Genomic DNA, 26,799 nt, shown 5'->3' on the forward strand with positions numbered 1-26,799 from the left:
AATATTACTTCATCTTTTATCATTATTCCATTATTTATCTTTTATTACAAGATAAATATGAAAGACTAAAATGCTACGGTAGCAAAATAACTTCAAATTAAAGTTTCCTACTTGAAAAACTAATGGACAGAGAGCTACATTTTATAGTGGGGAAGACTGGAAATACCTTATTGCTATTAATAATGGCAGATAAAATAAAGCAAAGGTGATGTAGTTCTAAATACAGCACTCCTGGAAATTAATAAAGTATTTAACATACGACTGTGATATATATATATATATATATATATATAGTCATGTAGGCAAACACTGAGTAGTATATCTCCTCAATGAGAAGAAAATTAGCTTCAGAAGCATCAGAGACGCAGCACTTTTACCATATGAAAAAAGCACGTGAAAGACACAAAACAAAATATACTTATTACTTTTAGCATGTTAAAAACAATCACATCAAAAAAAGTATACAGATAAAAATGTCATAGATGACATAAGAAAATAGTGTATATATATATTCTGCATATATATATATATGTGTATATATATATATATATATATATATAAATCTACAGTATTTACCACTGTTGACATATATATTTTGGAACAGCTCAGATGCTGCCATCATACCCTAAATTGTACAGCTTGGTTTATTACAAGTCACAGAATCATGGTTTAAAAATTCGAACTAATATCCTTCGCTGCATTTCATCATATACATGTCTTTCTAAGCCTCCACGTGATCCGAATCAAGAGCCCAGGGACAGCAGGGTTTTATCTGTGCTCCAGCGTCGTGCTTAGCTGCTAACACACTGCATTTGTTTTGCCATTTAATAACATCATTACTGAGTTGATTAAAATTACATTAGACTCATTATATACATAAAAAATATTGTCACATTCACTAGCTAAACAAATGTTACTCTCATTTGAAAAGATATACTTCGGTACCTTGAAAGTTTAAAGCTCCAACTTGTGACAAGAAGAGCCATGGACGTTAGGTTTATCCTACTCTCTTCATTATTCAAACACCAGGCAAGTATGCTGAAAACGAGCTCTCCCGTTAAACACAAAGTCATACTTTCTGGGAGTGCCCAAAACTTTGCCAGCGTTTTGGTAATTGTAGTGTAATAGAGTATTTTAAAAGACATTGCTCATTTTTAAACCATGAACCTGAATTTTTTTCACTGAGAAAGAAAAAAAGGAGATTTTTGAAAGTGTGAAAGTCACACTCGTTTTTAAAAAAGACTAAAATCTTAAGACTCCTATTAATAATTAGGATCATTGTTTACAATTTTGCACAGTGATAATTTAGTGGCCCAAGGGCAGTGATACCCACTAGGGCCTTTAAAGAAAGAGTGCCAGGAAAAGATCGTGTAAATGAACGCCCTGGGCCTGCAGGAATCGAAAGGGCAGAAGTGAGAAGTCACCATACTGCTGATCCAGCTTTCGAATGAACTTCACAGGAGCTGCTCTGCTGCCCCACGTGAGGGCGCACTCATCAGTAACTCCTCCTGCTGGCATCCACTGGAGAGCAGGACCTCGGCACTTCCTTTGCATCTGGCAAGGAACATTCTGCTCTGAGCTTTGCAAGAGACCAGAACAAAGGGCGCCGAACGCACTAAAGCTGCTCTGACACTGATCTCAGGGTGCGTGGATGCAACGGGCAGCGCGGCCGCGCCTTTGGCCATAAACTTACTTTGAGTGCCCCGATGTTTAAGCACCATTAAGTGGTGAGCCTTGCTCTCCAGTGTCTTTAATTTTCAGATGGAAAGAAAATGGCTGCAATGGCAGAGAAGCTGAATCAAGTCGGGGCAGACCCTTACATCACTTTAGGACCTGGGTGAAAAACAGATTGGGGGGGGGGGGGGGGAGGAACTTGAGTGAAAGATAAGTTAAGGAAAGGAAGAACAGTAAATTATCCCATGGATATATATTAAAATTAGTTTTTTTAACGTTTCTTTAGTTTTGTGTTCAAATGTGTGTGCACGGAGGCCTTTTGGTATCTATTAAAAGATACATACACTACATCTAGCCTTAAAAATGTCTATTCTATGCAGTTTTTCAGTGCTTTATAACGTTTCTCAAAATAGCATGGGCTAATGGAGTAAAAATGCTCAGGTTTTGGAGAAAGATATAAATGAAACTGAGTGATGAATTATCATCATGTGTGCATCCCTCAACACCACTGCTATGTTTCCATGTTAAATTCTTTTGAGCAGATTCAGTGATGATGCAATTTAAAAACTGCTCATCTTAAGCAGCATCTACGTGGGGATGAAACGCTTCTACATATTCTTATTACTAGCATACACTGGAATTGTGCGAGATGTTTACAGTAGTAGGAAATACTGCTTTGGCAATTATAAACATAGCAATGTAGGTTTCAAATGGTTTCTATTCTCTTGTCTTTACCAAGTATAGATAAATTCTCACAGCAATACTGATTCTTGAATAGAAAGTCCATCCCGATTTCTGTAGTGATATCCTGGAGGCGAGGGCCCTGAATATTGATACCCAGAGGAACCGGCATCTTCTAAACCTGGTGAAGTTCTGTATCGCACTGGACTATCTACTGAGACTGCTGGGAGGCTATGGTCCTGAAAGGGAACATGCTGAAAGGCGGAATATTTTGGTAACTTGCTCAAGTGGCTACGGTTAGCATCTTGAGTCCACAGCTGTCCGTGAGTCTCAGGTCTGTATGTGTAACTAACTTCTGACCATTTTCTGTTATCCGGCAGATAATCCACTGGAGGAATGATGAATTTCCCATTCTTTGGTGACTCCGAATTGCCTGAATACCCGCCGGCACCGGTCTCCACAGGAAGAACTTCTATTCGGCTGGATGGCAGGACAAGAGGAAGAGGGCGGCTGTAAGATTTCTCTGGAGAAATATCGACTGAAAGAGTAGAGCCATAAGGTCTCCTGGAAGGATTCCCTGGAGTCCCACGGGTAAACTGTGGAGATGCAAAGCTGCTGTCGGCAGCAGGGATGTGTTTGGGAGAATTTCCGTGGTACACAGGGGGGTTACTGTAGGAGGGTGGGTGCGCTGTCCTGCGATCTTCCCCGTCTAACGGAGACGGGTATTTTGTGTAACCTGCAGGCTGCACTTTAAAAGTAAACTTGTTTGAGGCTCTTGATGGACTAGACCCTGGCTCCACGTGCTTCCTGGGACTGTGACAGTAAGCTCTTTCTAGTGCCTCTTCAATAGACGCGCTGTTATCATTCTCAGGCACGTTATCGTACTGGGATGCATTGGAGCCCCGTTTCCCTTCATCGACATCCCAAACCCTCATCTTTTGCCTCACATTCGACATCCGAGTATCAGCAGAACTCGGGACGGTGGCTGTGAGCGAGGGGTGTGCTGACCTACTTTTGCCTTCGATGGCATATTTGGCAGTTTTTTCAATAGCTGAAGTATCTGACGGTTTATTCCACTTGGGCACAAATTCCTTCCTGACAGTTGAAGTGGCATTGCTGTTCTGGTTAGCAGCTGCGTGATTATATTGCCTTGAACTGTCTTGTGGGCCCGATGGAAGTTTTCTTTGCAAATCTGCTTCGTCTTTAAGCTTTTTACTGTCTTCGTCCACGGATTTCCTTCTCAGCGCCCTTACTCTTTCTGGTGTGCCAACTCGACCTTGATGGTGAGGGGAATGCTCTTGCTTTTTGTGGGGTGAAGAGTTGCTCTCTCTTCTGCTGTTCAGAGGGGGACTTGACCTGCCCATGCTTCTTTGTCCGTTGCTCAGGTGACTGATGCCAGCAGATTCAGGTGGGAGCTGTCCCAAAGGTTTCCGTGGGTATTCATCCTCTTTACCTAAAGGGAAAGACAGATCCATAAATAACATAAATACAGCAGTAAGTAATATCAAATATAAAAATCACATGATGAACAACGGTATACTTTTCATCTGAGCACTCATACACATAAACCACAGAATCTGGGGGGTTTAGGAGAAGCAGTTGTTAGGGAGACTGATACTAAAACATACCACAAGTCAAAATCTTATTAGACAATGTGCAGGTGGGAATATTTTATGAACTTATGAGGAAGGGTGATACAATTATGTAACAGGTGATTCTTATGTTTTCTTAAGCTATCCTGTTATGTGTCTTCAAGGACACACAGCTGATACTCTCATTCTCATTATTACAACCCTTATGCAGGTCAGCAGTTCAAGGTCCTACTGGTACTTTCGCTTTAGTTGGCCTCAACTAAAATGGTTTCAAAATCTCAAACTTCTATCAACTTTCAGCAGGTCTACCAAATTGAAAAGGCAGGTGATGACCAAGCGTGGTCTCAAAGTTGTTCCCAAACAGCTTACTATTATTATTATCTTAAGTACTTGCCACAGTATAACTTCATGATAGAAAGAAATAGTATTCTATCTCAAAGTTAACACCTCTAAAAGGATCCTACTTCAAATGCAAAAGAGAAAAAAAAAATTAAAAAGAAAGAAAATTATACTGGATACTTTCAGTTTTTTATTTTACATAATTAACACCAAAAAATTAATCAAGAATTAAAGGAAGGTGCAATAAATTGGGCATTTAGTAAACAGTTTAGTACATCCACTCTCCCCACCGTTATTCACCAGTTATTCAACATAGTGCTGGAAGTCCCAGCCACAGCAGCCAGACAACAAAAGGAAATAAAAGGCGGAAGAAGTAAAACCTTTACTATTTGCAGATGACATGATACTATAAAGAGAAAATCAGAAAGACTCCACCCATAAGCTACTAGGACTGATACATGAGTTAAGTCACAGGATATAAAACCAATGTACAGAAATCTGTTGCATTCCCATATACTATTGATGAAGCAGCAGAAAGAGAAATTATGAAAACAATCTCATTTACAATTGTACCCAAAATAATAAAATACTTATGAGTAAACTTAACCAAGGGAGTGAAAGACCTGTAACTCTGAAAACTGTAAAACACTAATGAAAGAAATTGACAATGACACAAAGAATTGGAGAGACATTCCATGCTCATGGAAGAACAAATATTGTTAAAATGTCTATACTACCCAATCTACGCATTTAATGCAATCCCTATTAAGATACCAACAGCATTTTTCACAGAACTAGAATAATCCTAAAATTTGTATGGAACCAAGAAAGACGCCGAGTAGCCAAAGCAATCTAGAACAAGAAAAACAAAACTGGAGGCACCACAATTCCAGACTTCAAGCTACACCACAAAGGTGCAGTGATCAAAACAGTCTTGGTACTGGCACAAAAATGGACACAGAGCCCAGAAATAAACCCATGGTTAATTAGTCTCTGACAAAGCAGGAAAGTACATGCAATGGGAAAAAGACAGCCTCTTCAACCAACGGTGCTGGGGAAAACTGGACAGCAACATGCAAAAGAATGAAACTGGGCCATGTTCTCACACTATACACGAAAATAATCTCAAAATGGATAAAAGACCTAAATGTGAGATCTGAAACCATAAAAATCCTAGATGAGAGCATAGGAAGTTACGTCTCTGATACTGGCTGTAGCAACATTTTTCTAGATGTCTGTTCAGGCACGGGAAACAAAAGCAAAAATAACTGTTGGGACTACATCAAAACAAAAAGCTTCTGCACAGTGAAGGAAAAAAATCAACAAAACTAAAAGGCAATGTACTGAATGACAAAAAATATTTGCAAATAACATATCAGATAAAGGGTTAGTACCCAAAAATATATAAAGAACTTCTACAACTCAACGCTCAAAAAAAAAAAAAACAACAACAACAAATAATCTCATTAAAAATGGACAGAAGACATGAACAGACATTTCTCCAAAGAAGATATACAGATGGCCAACAGACACATGAAAAAATGCTCAACATCACTCATCGTCAGGGAAATGCAAATCACAACACAATGAGATATCACCTCACGCCTGTCAGAATGGTGAAAATGAAACACAACAAGCATTAAGTGTTGGCTAGAATTTGGGGAAAAAAGGAACCCTCATAGACCATTGGTGGGAATGCGAACTGGTGCAGCCACTGTGGAAAACAGTATGGAGGTTCCTCAAAAAGTTAAAGTGGAACTACCCTAAGATCCAGTAACTGCACTACTGGGTATTTACCCAAACAATATAAAAACACTAATTCAAAGGGATACATGGACTCATATGTTTATAGCAGCATTATGTAAAATAGCCAAACTATGGAAGCAGCCCAAGCGTCCACTGATATATAGAGAAGATGTGCTATACATATACAATGGGATATCATTCAGCCATAAAAGAGGATGATATCTTGCCATTTGCTACAACATGGATGGGGCCAAATAGTACAATGGTAAGTGAAATAAGTCAGAGAAAGACAAATACTACATGATTTCACTCCTATGTGGAATTTAAGAAAACAAATGAGCACAGGAAAGAAAAAAGGAGAGACAAACCAAAACAAACTGTTGGTAACCAGAGAGGATGTGGGTAGGGGGCTGCGTGAAGGGGATCAACTGTACACTTGTCCTGATGAGCACGGAGTAATGTATATACTCGACACCTGAAACCAATCTAACACTACGTTAACTCTACTGGAATTAAAATACAAAACTTAAATATAAAACATTAAAAAAAATGAAAAACTGAAAATGATTATAACGCAGATATCCAATAAATATCATCTTGAGAAAAAGACAACAGACTTCTCTTGTACAAATTCCATGGTTTAAAATGTGACTTTCATGAGGTGCCTGTTTGGCTCAGTTGGCGGAACACGGGGTTCCTGATCTGGGGGTTGTAACTTTGAGCCCCTATGTTGGGTGTAGAGATTACTTAAAAAAAATCTTTAAAATAAAATTTTCACAGATTGAAAAATAATACTCTCACTTACAAATATGTGGTTGCTCTTCAGGTATCTTCCTGCCCATCCATCTACGAGAGTTACTGAGTGAGCTCTGCTCTGGGCTAAGCAATGTGTCACCAGAGGCGAGCGCACAGACCCCGTTTTCACGTAGCTCACACTCCGGGTGATGATAACTTTGTTCTTCACCCACATATGGGACTTTTGAGATATTAAAAAAATATATTCAGTGAGCTTTTCTTTCGGGGGGGGAGGTAGCAGAGAGTGATAGAGAAACAAGATCCTTTAAAGAGTTAAGCTATGCCGCAATCGGAATTAAGCCAAAAATAACCTTTGTGATCTTGGAATCCAGGAGTTTTTAAACTTTTTAAGACCAGGCTCTTTTTCTTCAAACCAAATTTCATATGAGGCCCCAATATATAAGGAAAATATAAACACACAGCTGCTCTGATAAAAGTGGAAAGTCACCCCTTTTCCTCTTCCCTCAACTGGGCAGCTGCTCAGAGCCCGAGGGTTCAAGGTCTAGTTCTGCCTGCACTGGAAAGACGGGAACAGAGCTTCAGAGAAGCCATGTGATCAATCTCTCATGGCAGACACGGAATGGGATCCAGGACCCCATGTTTTCACGCCCAGCTCACTGCTTTCTGCCACTGTGGCACATTCATTAAACTCCAGAGACACTGCGGATGGTTTCAGCGGACTCTACTGTGACAATCCTTGTGCAAGCTCTTCATTTTGCACATTTGAAAGCACACAAATCACTAGAATTGGCAATCAGGGTTTGTTCCATTCATTTATCCATTCAACAAATACATATGTATCAAGCAAATACTATGGCCCAGGCACTGCCCAGGGAGCTGGCAATCCAGGAAGGACACCAAGGAAGAAGTTCCCACCCTCACGGAGCACACACGCTAGTTGTGCAGAGCCAGGAAGACAGCACCACAGAAGGCAGTGGAAGCGAGTGGGGGTGGGGCAGGACCACGCAGGGCAGAGCTCTGGCGAGGACAGAGGCGCTCTGTACCTGGAGCAGGAGACAAGCAGAGACCAGCTGGGGACGAGGCCTGAGGAAGAGCAGTCACATCACGCAGGGCCTTGAAGATTATAGTAATGGCTCTGAACTTCTTTCTGAGTTAACTGCCAACTCCTGGGGCCTTTTCAGTAGGAGGATAACATCATCTGATACTATCTTACCAAGTTCACGTTGGTGGGTTAGACTTACAGTATGTAATACTTAATGATGGTAACAGTAATAGCTAATATTCATTAAGCACTTAACGTGCACCAGATACTACTCAAAAAATACATATGGCATTTAGGAACAGGCGTATAACTAAGGTCACTACTCTGACCTCTCACTGTAGAGGAAATCCAGGCAGAAATGACATTGTTGTCATATCTTTTTACCATAATAATGACATTTTACGGTACATGGACACAGTATTTTAAGTGATAACCCAAACGGTGAAATGCTTGTCGATGACAAAAGTTGTCCTTGTCTTTGAATGCTGTATGTAAAAGCATCTGAGGCAATTCCAGTGCAGCATCTGACTAGTCTCACAGGAACGAGCTGGAATCAAGGTAAGAGAGGGGACTCACATGCAGCCCGAGTCAAGAATATTCACAAGTAGTTACTTAGCCTATTGAGTTAAAAACTAACCATACAAATAAAACTAAAATCAATCCGAGTCGCCCAAAAGCTTTCACCCGCTCTACAAATAGTTATCCATTTAGTCCCAGATAAATGTAGGAATTCCTTCTTCCCTATAGACAGATAACACCAACAAGCAAATTATTAAGAAGATATATAGACCTATGTAATTGAAAAACTGAACTTAAGACTCTTCTTTGACAATTTTCTGAGGGCACAGCATAGGAACCTGAATGGCTAATTCGGTGGCTGGCTGATATGCCATCAGAAAAAAATATCGGCCAATCATCACAACACCCTTTGCAGGTTGGTGAGTAGGAACCTGATGAAAAACATAACCACTAAAAGGAACAGGAAAACGCACACCCAGAGCATGGTGAATTCATGCCTGCAAAATGTGCTGTCACAGGGACAAAAGCAGATTAGCTGTAGAGACTCTTACACTGAGCCCTTTAAGCTGCCCCCTTCTCCACCACTTGAGTGGTTTCCGGCAGCCTGCAGAGAGAGAGCCACCAACATTTCAGTTCATATGAAATCATTTAAAATGTTTAAAAAATTCTCCATGGCAGTGTTAAACACCACCACCACCACATTTCAAAATGAACCGTGGCTGCAACGTGCATGTAGGTGGATGCCCTAGAACATCAATCTAGGGGTGAAAGCTTCAAACGCTTCTCTTTGCCTGGACTGGGAATGCTCACATCCTGCTTTCTGTGTTTCAATCTGTATCAATTCACAACCTAGGAAAACTTAATTCACTTGCAATTAGGTCCTTCCAAGGTTGGCTAACTGCTATGGACTGAATGCTTGTGTCCCCCCAGAATTCATATGCTGGAACCCCCTACTGTAACGGTACTTGGAGATGGGGTTTGGGAGGAAATTAGGTCATGAGGGTGACCTGATGGGATTAGTGCCCCCACTGTCTTCAGAGCAGAGCAGTGGACGGGGCCACAAAGGGAGGTGTGATCTGCCCTGTTTTTAGCCCCACCTCCCTCTGTAAAGGCTTCTAAAAGGAAAGGAACCACATCGCACCACAAAGAGCGCAGCTCATGGGTTCCTCCCAGTTGTGGTCAACAGTGAAGAGTGGCCCCTGGCAGAGCGGGGAGGTACACCCTATTAGAGGAGCAGTGGTCAGGTGGGGAGCTCTGGACCAGGTAGGGGACAGCACTTCTCCCTCTGTCATCACACCCTCCCAACACAACCAGACTGGTGCCCCTTAGAGGGAGGGAAAGGCCGACCCTGATTCCCGTGTGAAGCACTGGGCAGTGCCTGGCACGCGGCAGCCCCGGTGAGGAGTTGCACACTCCACGTCCCCTGAGGTGGCCCGGGTACTCGAGCCAGGTTTCACTGACCACAGGACAGGCCTGTGCTTGTTCTTGCCTTCAGCAAAGTCTGTGCCTAGAAGCTACCTCACTGCTATGGGCTGAATTGTGTCCCCTCAAGATTCATGTGTTGAACTAACCCCTAAATCCCTCAGAATGTGACATTTGGATAGAAGGACTTTATAGAGGTAATTAAGGTTAAATGAGGTCACTGGAGTGGGCCTCTCAAACAATATGACTGACGTCCTTATAAGAAGAGACGTACGGACACAGACAGGGAGACTGTGTAGGGAAGACCATGCAGGAAAACTCCCAGCGAAAGCCAAGGAGAGAAGAAACCAACTTTGCCAATGCTTTAACCTTGGACTTCCCAGCCTCCAGAATTATGAGAAAATATTTCTCTGTTGTTAAAGCCACTGTGTCTGTGGTATTTCTATTATAGCAGCCCGAGCTAAGATACTACCCTTAAGTCCACATCCTCAATCTCCAAACTGACTTGCTGTACTAAACACAAATTGTATGGATTGCCTTTTTCTGCTAGTTAAAAATCACATATTTCATGATAATGAAATTATAATTTATAATTATGCTTTTATGGTCCTAGCATATTTTCAATGTCGACAAAATGTAATGAAACCAATGATAGTAATTAAAATTTATTTTACATAACCACGTCAAAAAGACAATTGAACAAATGTGGAAGGCAGACACCGGCAATAACAGATCCATTAAGGGTAATGAGAGTTCCATTACTTTGCAGACTCTCACATGCCATTCTCTATGTCTCGTGGTCACCAATGTATTGACCAGGGATGGTCAATGTAGGGTTGGCTTCCATAGCATTTTCCATAGACGTTTAGCTATACTGACTTATGGACAATCATGGACACGAAAGGGCATCTTTGTAAATGTGCTAACCAGAATTTAAGCAAGATTCCAGATTTGGACTAACTGAACCGGAGTGGAAAGGCGTTAATAAGGGACCAGTTCAGTGGAAAGATTTAAAAACAAACAAAAAACCAAAACAAGACAAAACAAAACAAAACAAACAAACAAACAAAACTTGGGGAGGTGGAAGGAAGAAAGTGGGGAGAAAAGACTATGAGAGAAAATGGAACACCTGTGGGGAAATAAGGCAGTGTCACACAGCGGACCGCTATTCTACTATCTACAGGCTTTCATTCTGAAATCCTTTAGATACATAAAAGGCACATATTGGTAAAGACTAACAGGACACACAGTAAAAATGTAGGATCGTGGATATAAGCATGTTTTTCTCAGGAGAAGGAATAAGAAGATTGAGACAAAAGTAAGGGGGAGACCAAGGTGGTAATTCCTGCCTGAAACAAAATGGAAAGGTATGTGTCTTACATACATACGTCGGAGATTTAATTTTTCAATATAAAGGGTAAAAAAAGTATTCACCTTACATTTAACACTACTTTATATTCAAGTCAGTACAGAAAGTTTTCTAAGGAAGGGACATTAATATTCTGCATATCTACACATCATAGTAGAAGTAAAAGAAAACTTTAACATGTTCCATTTCCTGAATGGGCAAGAGACCCAGTGGAGAAAAAATTCTGCAACTGTTCTAAAATGTCAAAAAACTAGCATCTCTAAGTTCTTTCATGGTAGCCCATGACACATTTCCCTTTCCCCTAGTAGACAATAACCTAATTAAAGTAACTTCTCCTTTTGTATTCATACCTCTAGTATCTAAGATCGTAAGGGAATCACAAGTAAGGTGTTGACAAAATGTCCATTCATTCATATGTAATAAATATGAATTAGAGTAATGACATACTGTTCATATAAACAGTACAGACACATAATGGTTAATTCATTCATACATTCATTCATTCATTCATTCATGGCTTAAAACATCAGAACCTTATTCTCTCACAGTTCTGGAGGCCAGAAGAGCTTAGCCAGTATCACTGGGCCAAAATCCAAGTGTTGACAGAGCCACATTCCCTTCAGAGGCTCTAGAGTAGAACCAGTTCTTCGATTCTCCCAACTTCTGGTGGTTACTGGCATTCATTGCCTTGTGGCCACATCAATCTTCAAGGCCAGCATCTTCCCCCAGCTCTCTGCCATCTCTTCACATCGCCTTCTCCTCTATGTGTGTCAGACCTTCTAATGCCTCCTTCTCACAAGGATACATGTATTTGCATTTAAGGTACACTTGGATAATTCAGAATAATGTCCCCATCTCAAGGTCAAAATTTAACCTCTTATAGACATTGACTTCCAGGCTTTGGTTTACCCACTTGTACTTTCAAGTTAAGGCTTCTTTAGAGACACTTTTTTTTTTGTCTTCCAATAAAACTTTATTTAAAAGACAGGTGATGGGGGGTGGGAGGGAGGGGAAAGTGGGTGATGGGCATTGAGGAGGGTACCCGTTAGGATGAACACTGGGTGTTGTATGGAAACCAATATGACAATAAATTTCATGTTAAAAAAAAAAAAAAAAAAACAGGGTATGGACCAACTATGTCAATAGAAAGTAACAATTAAATAAATAAATAAATAAATAAATAAATAAATAAATAAATAAAAAGACAGGTGGCCGGCCAGATTTGTCCTTTGGGCTAGAGTTATTCAACCTCCAATCTAAAGAGTAGGACTCATTCTAAATTTATCAGTTGAGCTTGGTAAGTTCTTTATAGACTTTGGGTGCTCTATATCAGCTATGTCATTTGCAAATATCTTCTCCGAGTCCATCAGTTGCCTTTTAGTTTTGCTGATTGTTTCCTTTGCCGTGCAGAAGCCTTTTTATCTTGACGAGGTCCCAATACTTCATTTTTGCTTTTGTTTCCCTTGCCTCTGGAGACGTGTTGAGTAAGAAGTTGCTACAGCCGAGGTCAAAGAAGTCTTTGCCTGCTTTCTCCTCTAGGATTTTGATGGTTTCGTGTCTTACGTTTAGGTCTTTCATCCACTTTAAGTTTATTTTTGTGTATGGTGTAAGAAAGTGGTCCATGTTCATTTTTCTGCATGTCATTGTCCAGTTTTCCCAGCACCACTTGCTGAAGAGACTCTTTATTCCATTGGATATTCTTTCCTGCTTTGTTCAAGATTAGTTGGCCGTATGTTTGTGGGTCCATTTCTGGGCTTTCTATTCTGTTCCATTGATCTGAGTGTCTGTTTTTGTGCCAGTACCATACTGTCTTGATGATTACAGCTTTGTAATACATCTTGAAGTCCGGGATTGTGATACCTCCAGCTTTGGTTTTCTTTTTCAGGATTGCTTTGGCTATTCGGGGTCTCTTCTGGTTCCATACAAATGTTAGGATTGTTTGTTCTAGCTCTGTGAAGAATGGTAGTGTTATTTTGATAGGGATTGCACTGAATATGTAGATTGCTTTGGGTAGTATCGACATTTTAACAATATTTGTTCTTCCTATCCAGGAGCATGGAGTATTCTTCCATTTTTTTGTGTCTTCTTCAATTTCTTTCATGAGCTTTCTATAGTTTTCAGTGTATAGATTTTTCACCTCTTTGGTTAGGTTTATTCCTAGGTATTTTACGGTTTTTGGTGCACATAATGGTTATTAATACCCAAGATCTACCAGCTAAGAAATTAGACATAGCAGGGTTTAGAGAGAAAAAAAATCTGGTGCAGACAAAATGACACTGTATCTAATTAATTCCTAAGTGGCAATTTCTCAATAGGTACTAGGGCCTTGTAGCAGGTAGAGGGTGAATGCTTCAAATGTACAAAGACATTTAGAGGACAGAGCCTCTTTGCCCCCTGCAGAGATTTCCAGTAAGCATGGAAGAAGGTACAACAATGGGAAAGAGGCAGTGGACGATATAAGAAGGAGCCTTCCAAAGTGTAGGCACTTGAAAAACCCAATTCCTTCCAATTTTAAAGACAATAACACATGCAAGACTAGGGAAGATAAGGATATTCACAAGTGCCGGGCTCAACAGCAGGCTAGGATATGTTTAATTTAAAACAGTGTCCGGTCACACCTCCTTTCTGTAGTGAGATCTGTGACCTGGGGGCAGGAAGACTAACAGGTGGAGGTAACACATGGTTCCTGATCCTGGCATCAACACCTACCTTCCATAATAAATACCTGCTGACTGACGACACTGTGGGACTGGGCCACGTTCAAGTTATTCCCATAACTGACCAAACACTCTGACCAGTGTATAATTCTCAGTAACCCAATGATGCTCAAATGTACACACGCTGTCTGCATTTCAGTGCAGGTCCTTGGCCCTCAGGGCGACACTGGCTGTGGAGGAGGGCTGTGTCTCAAGAGAGGAGAGGGAATGAGAAGGGGCAGGAAGAAGTGACTGAAAAGAAAAGAGGGAAAGAAAGCAGGAGAGAGGGGGGAGGTGGAGTGCCGTGAGGCAGAATAACAGAGAGGGCCACAAAGAGAAGGAAGCGGAGCAGAGGGGCAGAAGGTGGAGACGGTTCCACAGGGAACCGAGGCGCCGAGCAGCGGCTCCCTTCCTGGGGCTGCTCAAGTCTGGGCGGGGATTTGGTCGTGTGTCACAAAAAGTGGGCAGGGCAGAAGCCTCTCCATTCCAACGGCAATGCCAAAACTCAAGGACTTTGTGCCAGGGCGACCCGACCTCGGTAATTATGGAGTCTGGAAGAAAACTCTACTGAACACTGCTGTAAAGGCAATTCTTTTCTGAAGATGAACTGTTCCACTTTCACTGAGCTGAAGATATCTCTGTAGACCCGTCAAGAAGGACAAATGCCATCACCAAGAATATTTTCATATCCTAATAAATACGCTTTGCCCTTTTCCCACAAAAGTCGATTCAAATAAGCATTAAACATTCTTGCACAATCTCTCCTTAGATCCATCTGAACCGACTTGAACCCTGCCGCACACATACACACTAACACTGCTGTACTTGGCTTTGCTTGGTTTACCTGTCTCCTTTCACCCCTACCCAATGGAGTGTAACTACAAGATTCAAGCATAACTGATGTCAACGCAGATGGCTATACACAGGCAATATGTATTAATATTTATTATCCATACTTTCGTTCTGAACTTCTTCTCAGTAGCCACAATACTGTGTGTGCTCATCCCACTATAGCTGCCTGCCTAGAATTTAAATTCTTCTCTTCTTAAAAACATAGGTGTTTAAAAGAATTACTGCCCTATTCTTAAAGGGTAGGAAAGCACCACAGTTCCTATCATATATAACAGTGAGACAGCTTTATGAAAATACCACATTAATAACATTTTTCACCAGCATTTCATCAAAAATGGTATTTTCATGCCAGTACCAACCTGATATATTTCAGAGTAAAGGCAAAAAAGTTTATTAGTTGCTTTTTTTTTTAACTTTTTCTTTAAAAAAAAAAAAAGTAAGTAAAAAGAATACTCTAGCCATCCCTAAAAAAAGAAAAAATACAAAAGAGTCCCTCAAATACCCTCAGGTTTGTTCACTGTTGATTTTACTCAGGTCTGTGCCGCCACCCAGTGGACACCACACTCAACTACAAGCCTTACAGATTAATTGTCTAAGAGGCATTACAGGCTCCTATGCACCCAAGTGCTCTCTTGTAAACAATATCCTACTTACAAATTTCAACAACAGAATATATGTAGTCTGACTGTTCTAACAGTTTTCAGTAAGAAATGGTAGGGGCTGTTATCAGGAAAATTATTCTGGGGAAGAGTCATCTTACTCCTCTCCAGATCAAATATTAAGTCCGAGTTTGAAAATATGGTCACAAAATCAGTGATTTCAAAATATACCTGAAAATTCAAATGGCTTTATATCTGTTTAGTGTACCCTTAGCCAGAAAAATATGCAATTCAAGCGTTATTTATTACAGCCTTCAACCCTTCTATACCCCCTTCTATAAGTGACCAAAGAAATACAGGAAAACCTTGGATTGCGAGTAATTTGTTCTGTGAGTGTTTTGCAAGACAAGCAAACATTTCTAATAAATTTTAACTTGATAAGTAAGCTATGTCTTACAATACAAGTAGTACATGACCCTGAATGTCACATGATCACAGCTCAGCCAATAGTTCTCTCTCTCTCTCTCTCTCTCTCTCTCTCTCTGGCATTGTGGGTGATCATCTCCTATGCTTGGATGCTTGGCCTCAGGCTGCAGCATTTGGCAGAAATCAGTGATTTTTCAGAATGTTGGAAGGTGCCCACAATTGGCACTAGCATATTTTTTGTCACTTCCAAGCACCTATGGACAGTCTTTTGGTTTTCCAGACAAGAGTGAGCTCAGGAATGCTTTGCTCCATTCCAGGTTAGGCTGCCTGCCTCTGCTGCCTTATTACCGGTTCCACTCATTACAGTGTATGACAAGTGTGTTACTACTGTGCAGTGGGGAGCATCTGTGCAAGTGCACACAATGGCTCCCGTGCAGAAAAAGGTTCCACTGAGCCAACGAGAGCAGGGACTCCATTGGTGACAGTGGAAGTCATCCCCCTCCTCTCTTGCCCCCCTCACACTGGCCACGAAGGTTTTCCAAGTGCAGGTTCATTTATTTTTCTTTAGAGTTTGCATTTTCTATATTATTTTGTATTATATGACAGTATTGTAATCATTTTCATATGAGTATTTTGGGGTGGTGGAACGGATCCTCTGAGTTTCCATTATTTCTTATGGGGAAATTCGCTTTGATACCCAAGTGCTTTGGATTACAAACATGTTTCCCAAATTATGCTCGCAAACCAAGGTTTTACTGTATTTTGCTTTCTAATTTATAGCTGAGAATTTTTTTAAAAATATTTTTTTAATTATAGTAATTAGGTTCATAGGCTTTTTTTCTCATCAGACAAAATTTGAGAGGTGAGGCAGAGAATTATTTAAACACATTTGTCATTATAAATGTATTTAATGCCACACACATTCAATAGATCTTTGTGAAATAATTTTTGTTTCCTAGTGTTTCAATTCATATATACACAATAAAAAATGGCGTAATATCAGTTTCTATTATATAAACAAAAGTGAAAACCCATCTAAACGCTCAAAAAGTGGGAAAGAGTTTCTTACTTTTTTAATTGACAAACGATACAGTTGGACCTGTTTGTGTATGTCTATGTAATGAGAATACGAAATAGTTCCAGGACCTCAAAAAACTGCCTCATGCTAGCCTTTTGTAGATGACAGGCTTTTATTATCTAAAAAATAGATTGAAGCTTCATTTATTCATTAAAAATTATTGGCCAAATGCCTATTATATATATGCCGGGCACTGAAATGTGTGCTGGTGACACGAACACGTGGTCACTGTCCTCTAGAACTCACTGTCCAACACACATGTCAGAGGAACAGGAGAAGCACAGCTCTGCAAGTATACGCAGGGGGGTGGAGTGCGGGGCGGGGAGGTGCTCCTGGCACAAAATCCCACTTATCCGGCTGTGCGGTTTGGGAGGCTGGGGGTGGCTGGGAAGGCTTCTGGAGGAGACGATGCTTAAGCCAAGTCGTGAAAACTGAACGGAATGGATGTGGGCACAGGGACCTGGGGAAGCGTGCCGGGCGTTCTTGGGGAGTAGCATGTCCTAAGGCACAGAACTGTGGGCGCACAACACAGCGGCGTGACTATCAGCCGCAACGTCTGCTGTGATGTCTGGTGCTGGCTTTGGAGTCAGGCTGGTCACCAGCTATGTGACCCTGGGCAATACTTCGCCCCGTAGCCCGTTTCCTCATCTCTAGGTTACTACTACTGACACTGATGGCAGAATGACCATGAAAGCTTTTCAAAATTAAAACAAGTGCCACTTAATGTAAGAATTATGGCCCTTCCAGATAAAAGCCAAAAGAACACAGGGGAGGTTCTATCACGTTCAGAGACCCTTTAAAGGTACAAGGTGAAAGTAAAAGACCAAAAAAAACGCAAAGTCCAATCCTCCTGGGTGGAAAGGCAGACTTCCTCAGGGAGAAGAAAGAACAAGGTTGTGCGCAAGGGGCACCCACGGTGTCTGGACTACGTGGCCAAGGACCTGATGGGTGTGGACCCAGCAGTAAGAAAAAGTGGTTCGGCCTGCGAGTTCGGTCACTGACCAGAATTCAGTTGGAGTCCTGGCTTACATTCCAACTAACAAAGTACCTTCCAAATTTATCTGACATACATTTTTTAATTCCCAAAGATCTAGAACTAACTATAGAAAAACTGAAGAGAATTAAACACAGGATTAATTCTGTATTTTTGCATTAAGGAATCTGTTCATATTTAGTATTGCCTTTTCATGCCAATTGAAAGTCACTGATTTGAACTTACGATTTGAAATGTATAAACAGGAGTGTAACAAATTTTTAAGGGACTCAAGGTTCAGCAAATTCTTAAATTTATCAGATGTAGAAGTTATTTAAGAACTAGGGAAGATTTTGTTTTTAATTTAAAAGTTGACATGTTTAAGGGATTGTACATATTAAATTTATAAATGCAATTTAAAACGTTTGTAGAAGTTTATTTGTACCAAACATTAACATTCCCTTTAAAAGAGAATGGCAATTTGGGGTGCCTGGGTGGCTCAGTCAGTTAAGTGTCTGACATCGGCTCAGGTCACGATCTCACAGTTCGTGGGTTCAAGCTCCGTGTCGGGCTCTGTGCTGACAGGCCTGGAGCCTGCTTCAGATTCTGTATCCCCCTCTCTCTCTTCCCCTCCCCTGCTCACACTGTCTCTCTCTCTCTCTCTCTCTCAAAAATAAATAAACATAAAAAAATTAAAAAAAAAAAAAGAGAGCACGGTAATTTTTCCCACGTCTACTAACTTTTGTAAGCTGAATTAACAAACTGAAGAACTAGGTTTCTGGATTTGTAACTGTAAGAAATTAAATACTAATTTTAGGAACCTAAATAATTCTGTGCACCAAAAGTTATCCTGAAGGATACTAATAAATTTGCATCAATAAGTACCTTATCACAACGAGCTGTTGAAAAAAAATTGACATGTGTATGTAAAGAAAGCATACTGCAAGGCGTCTATCATGTGGGACTCCAAAGTCCACTCTTGTTGTTACTATGTCAGAAGTGTCTGGGGGTAAGAGGGGTAAGGAAGGATAGAAGTACGAAAAACAAGCAGACTGGGAGAGTATCTTGGGTCAAACTAAGGAGTCTGGATCTTCTTCCTTCAGCACAGAAGTGTCCCCTGAACAGCTGGCCATTTCACAAAGTCACTCTGGCAAGACAAGGAGGTGAGCAACACGGGAGTCAGGGCTTCCAGGGCGGGCGACACAGCCCTGCTAGTGAGGCTGGAGAGGAGGGGGATGCTAGAGAGAGACGAGGAATCAAAAGAAACACAGAACTTGGGTGTCTGAACGGACAGTGAATGGACTGCTAGTAAGCTGGGGTAATGCGGAGAAGATTTTGGAAGAGGGGTAAAGGGCGCCCAGGTGGCTCAGTCAGTTAAGCGTCAGACTTCGGCTCAGGCCATGATCTCACAGCTCGTGGGTTCAAGTCCCATGCTGGGCTCTGTGCTGACAGCTCAGAGCCTGGAGCCTGCTTCAGATTCAGTGTCTCCCTCTCTCTGCCCTTCCTCCGCTCGCACTCTGTGTCTCTCTCTCTCAAAAATAAATAAACATTAAAAAAAATAAAAAAAAAAAGATGGGGTAAAGTTGAATGTTTTACCATGATCAGAACACACAGGAGAAATGGGAAAAAATAAACATCTCCTTTCTACATTCCAGCCCAAAATTTTGATTACCATTACAAAATAACATACAAAAGAGAAATGGCAATTCTGAAACTGGCAAAGTTTTGCTATAAACAAAATAAAGAATCCAAATTGCCCTAGGACAGAAAATGACATGTAGCACAGCTAAAAGCAACAAAATGCTTTCCTTTCTTAAAAAGGTTCCTTAAGTTTCACGTTTTCTGATACCTAAAATAGAAGTGGTTCTCTCAATTATTCTAAGAAAAACGTGCTCTTGATTCTTCTAGGTCGTATGGTCATAAGCTATAGCCGGGCCACACGGGCAGTCACAGTGGATCAACACAGGCTTTCCACGCAGAGCAACGTCCCTAAGTGAGAGAATCCTAGCCAATGCGAACAGAAGACAGGTAGCTGAGGAGATCCAAGGGATAATTCCACCTCAAGATGGCAAGCCAATGGGGTATGCCAGAAGCGATGCATGTCATTTCAGTACTGTGTCAACTAAATGTACTTTTATTTAAATTGGGTCTTCAGAGTTGATTCACATGAAGAGATGGAGAGCTGAAACTTTCCAACTACTTTATACACGTTTACTACTAGCAGTGGTCAACAAGAAAGGCATGATAGAATTAACAACGTAAGATAGGACACAAATGGCCGGAAAGCAGATGAGCGACGTAAAAGGCTTGAAATATTCATAACAAATGAAGACTAACAGCACCAACAAGGACACACGATAAATGGTGTCCGCAAATTAGGAAGAGAAGGAAATGTCTGACGATAAAAGACAGCTACAAAAAAGCTGTGCACGTTTATGTAAATATATGCGCTTTAAACAAAGTTTTATATGTAAAAGCAAAGGAAAAGGACTTGAATATTCCCCAAACTGAAGTAATGGAAAGTCTTCATACTTCACTCAATACACCGCCAAGATTACCTAGAGTTCTTATGAGGATACATTTGTAAATCGGGTAATAAAACTGAGGAATAAGGGATTTTTTAGGGTAAGATAGGAATATCTTGTTGCACATAAAAGCAAAGAAGTATTCAAAGACTAATAGTGTTGAGTCAGAAGAACACAGGATCAGTTTAAGGGAGATCCCACTGGCCAAACTGAGAACAATGTGAACATTAAAACAATAATAATTATATCTCATTGAAACATTAAGAATATATCAAATTCCATGGATTCACAATGAGAAAGTCAAAACAAAAGCTCATTTTCTGCCACTGGAGATAATCAAGAACATCAACTCCTAACTCTGAAAACTGGTAAAAGAAAACAGCTAAGCATTTATTCTGTTTTTTCAGTAGAAAATATATCTTAAGGTAACTAAAGAGCCCCAGGTGATAAAGGAGAAAAAATGCTTTGTTACAGAAGAAAATCTGCTGATAAATATAAAAGAAAGAATGGAATTTGAAAATTCCTACTTTACGACGTGTAATAAAATATTTGTTTTCGGCAAGGATTATTAATGGAAGCTGAAACCATCGGGGAAATATCAAAAGGAAAGTGGATATCTGTATAATTGCAAAACATTATGCCACAGATCACTTGCTAATTAAAAAGTTTTTGCAATTAAAAAAAATTCTTTTTTTTTTTTTTTAAGTTTATTTATTTATTTTGAGAGAGAGCAGCATGAGCAGAGGAGATAGAGAAAGAAAGGGAGAGAGAATCCCAAAGAGACTCCGTGTTCTCAGCACAAGGACACTTAACTGACTGAGCCACCCACGTACCCTACAACTAAAAACTTTTTTTTTAATGTTCTTATTTTTGAGAGAGAGAAAGAGAGAGACAGAGAGAGAGAGAGCAGGGGAGGAGCAGAGAGAGAAGGAGACACAGAATCCGAAGCAGGCTCCAGGCTCTGAGCTGACAGCACAGAGCTCAACATGGGGCTCAAACTCATGAATCATGAGATCATGACCTGAGCCGAAGTCTGACGCTTAACTGACGAAGCCCCCAACTGGAAACTTTTAATATGGAATTGATATTAGATGATATTTGAGAATTATATTGTTAATTTAATTAGATTTGATAATGGCACTATGCTTAGACAGGAGAAAGTCCTTGTTTCTGAGACACAGAGACTAAACTATTTAGGGTGAAATACCATGAGGTCTTTATTTTCACTAAAAAATTATTCAGGGGTGACTGGGTGGCTCAGTCGGTTTAAGCGTCCCAACTCTTGACTTTAGCTCAGGTCATGATCTCATGGTTCGGAAGTTTGAGACCCGCGTCAGCCTCTGCACTCACGACGTGAAGCCTGTTCGGGATTCTCTCTCTCTCTGCCCTACTCCCGCTCATGCTCTCTCTCAAAATAAATAATAAACTTTAAAATAAAATTATCCAATAAGCTGTGTGACAGATACATGGGGGTGGGAAGGGTCTTCAGCACTTTTTCTTTTGTACATGTTTGAAAAGCTTTTGTGAAACTTTACACAAATACGTTTAGAAACTGAAGTGAACGATTTTCTAAGAAAATACAAAGGATGCACACTGGCCTGAGAAGACAAAATGAGTAACAAAACAATAACCGATAACCAGGCAAACATAAAGTTATCAAAGAGTGATTCCCCACAAAACGAGAATATCAGACTAAAACGGTTTCATAAGTATATTTTGAGCTCTTAAGGAACAATTTTAATACTACATAAAATTTTCCAAAACACAGAGGAAGAAGGAAACTTTCCATACTATGATACTAGCATAACCTGGTAACGCAACGAAGTTTCAGTTCATTGCTATGCAATCCCACATAGGAATAACAACAAAAAAGTTAAGTAAAATATTAGCAAGTATAAAACATCAGAGCTTTAACAGGATAATTTATCACAACCAAGTGAAATTTATCCAAGGAGTGTAATGATGGTTCACAATTAGAAAATACATTAATAAAATTCACCATATAAGAAGGTCTTAAGAGAAAAACACAGAGATTTGTTCACTTGTGCCTAAAAAGCATTAAGAAAAAAAAAACAAAAAACCTTCAACATCTACTTTTTTTCTTAATTTGGAAAAACAGTAATAGTTTGATACCCTCTGGGGTGAAAAATAAATAAAAAGTATTTAAGAGGAAGAAAAATACTATTATTGGATGATAACTGTGTATCTAGAATCTTGGAAAATGTGAGGGAATCAATTTTGCTCTACAACATTAGAAATACAGAGACAGGGAAAAGCCGCTGGGAGGGTGACAGAATAAGCACCAGGAATCTGTCCCCCCACCTGGACAACAACCGCACCAGCAGAACGTGTCTGACAGAACTGCCTTGGAACTCTGGTGCCCACTGCAGGCCTGCAACTGCCAGGAGAAGGCTGGGAAGGTAACGGCAGTGAATGTTGTTCACTTTCAGTTCTGGGCACTGCAGAAATACCCCATACTCTACTCCGCCCAGGCCGCAGGGCAGGCAGCTTTCCCTCGTTCCTAGAGCAGTTTGCACCAGGCTCAGGGAGCCAGGGTGGGCAAGAAAACGTGTCCTCCAGATACTGGAGGTCTGGCTCTGACTGCTCTGACTGCTGATAGCTGCCTCCATCAGAGAGGTGCAGAAAAGAGGGAGAGGCCACTTTCCTTGCACCTCCCCCTCGCCCCACTGTTGCAAGCACCCTGAGGTGATTTTCAGGGGCTTTAAAGGGCCAGTCCCTTTTTTCTCCCCTTATTTATATATTTTTTCCTTTCTACAAGGCCAGACATTGAAGACTAGGATATTCAAAAACTGCAACATATTAAGGGCAAAACTAGAAAGCCCAGAGAAAGGCTCAGAAAAGACCTAAAAAGACCTAAGTTTACTCTTCTGGCTGACCCTTAGCAGAGACATAGCTTACACAATAAAACAAACAACCAACCAAAACAACAACAGCAGCAAACCCTGGGAAGGGAAGAAAGCTCCAGCGTTACCACATTATTAGATTCAAATGCCCAGTTTTCAAAAAAAAAATCACAAGAGACACAAAGAAACAGGAAAATATGGCTCATTCAAAGGAAACAACTAAACCAACAGAAAATGTCCCTGAAAAAGACCAACGGCAAATAAACTGGACAAAGACTTTGTATTAAAGAAACTCGAAGAACTAAAGGAAGATGTGAAGAAAGTCAAGAAAATCATGTATGAACAAAATGGAAATATAAATAAAGAGAACACATAAAAAGAAATCAGAAAGAAGTTCTGAAGCTGAAAAGTACAATAAATGAAATGATCACCAGAGATATTTAAAGGCATATTTAAGCAGGTAGAAGAAAGAATCAGCAAACTTGAATACAGGATGATGATGATGATGATGATGATGATGATGATAATGATGGTGATGATAATAATAATAATCATCATCATCATCATCATCATATAAAAAGGGGAGCCTGGGTGGCTCAGTCGGTTGAGCATCTGACTTGGTTCAGGTCATGATCTCACGGTTTGTGAGTTCAAGCCTCATGTCAGGCTCTGTGCTGACAGCTCAGAGCCTGGAGCCTGCTTCGGATTCTGTGTCTCCCTCTCTCTCTGCCCCTCCCCCACTTGCACTCTGTCTCTCTCTTGCTCTCTCTCAACAATAAATAAATATTTAAAAAAAACAAACTTGAAGACAAGGCAATGGAAATTATGAAGTCTAAGGAACAGAAGTCCAAGCGACTGTGGAGACCATCAAGCAGACAAACATGCACTGTGGGAGAAAGAGAGGGAGACAAGGGCAGAATAAATTATTTGACAAAATAATGGCTGAAAACTTCCCAAATCTGAGTAAAGACATGAAAATAAACAAGCAAGAAGCTTAAAGGACTCCAAATAAAATGAACTCTAAGAAACCCACACCGAGACACGTTACAATCAAACTTTCAAAAGACAAAGAGAGAATCTTGAAGCAGTAACAGAGAAGCAACTTGTCACATACAAGTTATCCCCATAAGGTTATAAGCAGGTGTTTTATCAGAAACTTTGGAGGCCAGAAGGCAGGAGGCCGATATATTCAAAGCATTAAAGGAAAACAAAAAACAAACAAAAAACTATCAACCAGGAGTCCTGTATCTGGCAAAACTGTCCTTCAAAAGTGAGGGAAAAATTAAGACATTCCCAGATAAGCAAAAGTGGAGGGAACGCTTTCTGGGACTTGCCCAGAAAGAAATGCTCAAGGGCACGTGGTGAAACGAAAGGGCACTACACAGAAATTCCAAGCCATGAAAGAAAATCAAGATCTCAATACAGGCAAATACAGGGGCAAGTGTAAAAACTACTATCATTATAAAAATCATTTGTAACTCCACATTCTGTTTTTCTACATAACTTAAGAGCATAATACTTAAAAAAACACATTTGTTTGTCTAAAAGCTAGTATTGTTTAACTTCGGTTTATAACTCCACATTTTGTTTTCTCCATGACTGAAGAGACTAACGCATTTAAAAGAATTACTACTTTACGTTTTGCGGCACAGAGCGTACACAGACGCAATGTGGAAAAGGTCAGCTGGAAGGGCTGGGGATGGACCGGAAGGGCTGGGGCTGGGGCTGCAAAGGAGCAGAGCTTTTGTAGGTTATTAAAGTTGCCCCAAGGGGCGCCTGGGTGGCGCAGTCGGTTAAGCGTCCGACTTCAGCCAGGTCACGATCTCGCGGTCCGTGAGTTCGAGCCCCGCGTCAGGCTCTGGGCTCATGGCTCAGAGCCTGGAGCCTGTTTCTGATTCTGTGTCTCCCTCTCTCTCTGCCCCTCCCCCGTTCATGCTCTGTCTCTCTCTGTCCCAAAAATAAATAAACGTTGGAAATAGAAATGCCTTCTGTAAAAAAAAAAAATAAATAAAAAAAAAAAATAAAGTTGCCCCAAGTCCAAATTAAGGCATTATAACTTCAGGATGGTAAATGTAATCCCTTTGCCACCCCCCCCCCCCCAAAACACACACACACGCACACACGAGCTATAGAACATACACAAAAGAACGTAAGTAATTTAAACATTTCACAATTTAAAAAATCCATCAAATGGGAAGTAAGACAGTAATCCAAGAAATGAGGGACAAAATTCTATAAAGTATACAGAAAACAAATGGCAAAATGGCAGAAGTCCTTCCTTATCAGTAATTAAATGGTTTAAACTCCTAAATCAAAAGACAGAGACTTCAGAATGGATAAAGACACACGATCCAGGTATATGTTACCCTCAGGAGACTTCACTTTAGATCAAAAGACACCAACAGATTGAACGTGAAAGGATGCAAAAAGATACTCCATGCAAACAGTAACAAAAGGGAGTAGGGGTAGATATACTCAATTGGACAAAATAGACTATAAATCTAAAAAAGGTTACAACAGACAAAAAAGGACACTGCATGTGAATAACAGGTTCAATACAGCAAGCAGATCCAATAATTGCAAATACGTATGCACCTAATAATGGACCATCAAAATATATGATACACAAACGGACAGAACAGAAGGGAGGAAGAGTTGCACAGTAACAGCTGGAGATTTCAATATGTGGCCCACAATAATAGACAGAACAACCAGAGAGAAGGTAAGCACACAGGGGGCGAAAACAACACAGTAAACCAACTAGATCTAACAGATATTTACGGAACACTCCACCCAACAACTACAGCATCCACATTCTTCTCAAGTGTAGGAGTCCTTCTCTAGGACACAGGGTATGCTACCTCACAAACTAAGTCTCAACGGATTTTAAAAGACAGATGCTGTACAGAGTATCTTATCTGACCACAACAGCATGAAGGAAGAATTCAATTAACAGAAGCAAAATTGGAAAATTCATAAATCTGTGGAAATTAAAAACACACCTTAAAACTCTTCCCTTAAACCACAAGTAATTCTAGATGGGCTAAAGATTTAATCATAAAAAAAATAAAGCATAAAAGTCATAGGAGAAAATATAGGTAACAAAAACCTTTTCATTCCGCATGTGGAACACAGAAGTGGGATGCCATAAAGAAAAGGGCTGATGGGACACCTGGTGGCTCAGCTGGTGAAGCATCCGGGCTTCATCCATGACCTGGGCCCAGGTTGTGATCTCGCAGTTTGTGGGTTCGAGCCCCACATCAGGCTCTGTGCTGACAGCTCAGAGCCTGGAACCCACTTTGGATTCTGCCTCTCTTTCTCTCTCGGCCCCTTCCCTGCTCTCTCTCTCTCTCTCTCTTTCTCTCTCTCTCTCTCAAAAATAAATAAACATTAAAAAAATTGTTAAAAGAAAAAGACTGATTAAATTTTTAAAAATTGTATATGAAAAGTATCCACAATAACAATAAACTGGCCCATTTCTTTTACTTACGAAGAATTTGCACAAACACACCAATAGAAAAGGGAGCAGAAGATGAGCAGGGAAGTTCACAGAAAAAGAAATTAAAATGTCCAATAAAAATAAAAGACACTCAATCAAAACTAAAGAAATGCAAGTCAAAACAATGGAAAACTCTATTCAGCTAGA

The 26,799-nt window shown here is 40.4% G+C and overlaps 1 protein-coding gene across 8 annotated transcripts in view; it reads right to left on the minus strand.

Moving 5' to 3' along the window:
• Positions 1-399: 399 nt before the first annotated feature.
• The window catches only part of USP6NL (USP6 N-terminal like), a 234,992-nt gene continuing 208,592 nt past the window's right edge, over positions 400-26,799 (minus strand). For all 8 annotated transcript variants that reach the window (XM_045465657.1, XM_045465656.1, XM_045465658.1 and 5 more), the window contains one exon: positions 400-3,808. In XM_045465657.1, the coding sequence (XP_045321613.1) occupies positions 2,427-3,808 (1,382 nt within the window). In that variant the 3' untranslated portion in view covers positions 400-2,426. The remainder of the gene's footprint in view (positions 3,809-26,799) is intronic.

The sequence above is a fragment of the Leopardus geoffroyi genome, chromosome B4 (genome assembly GCF_018350155.1).
Source record: "Leopardus geoffroyi isolate Oge1 chromosome B4, O.geoffroyi_Oge1_pat1.0, whole genome shotgun sequence".
Lineage (NCBI taxonomy): Eukaryota > Metazoa > Chordata > Mammalia > Carnivora > Felidae > Leopardus > Leopardus geoffroyi.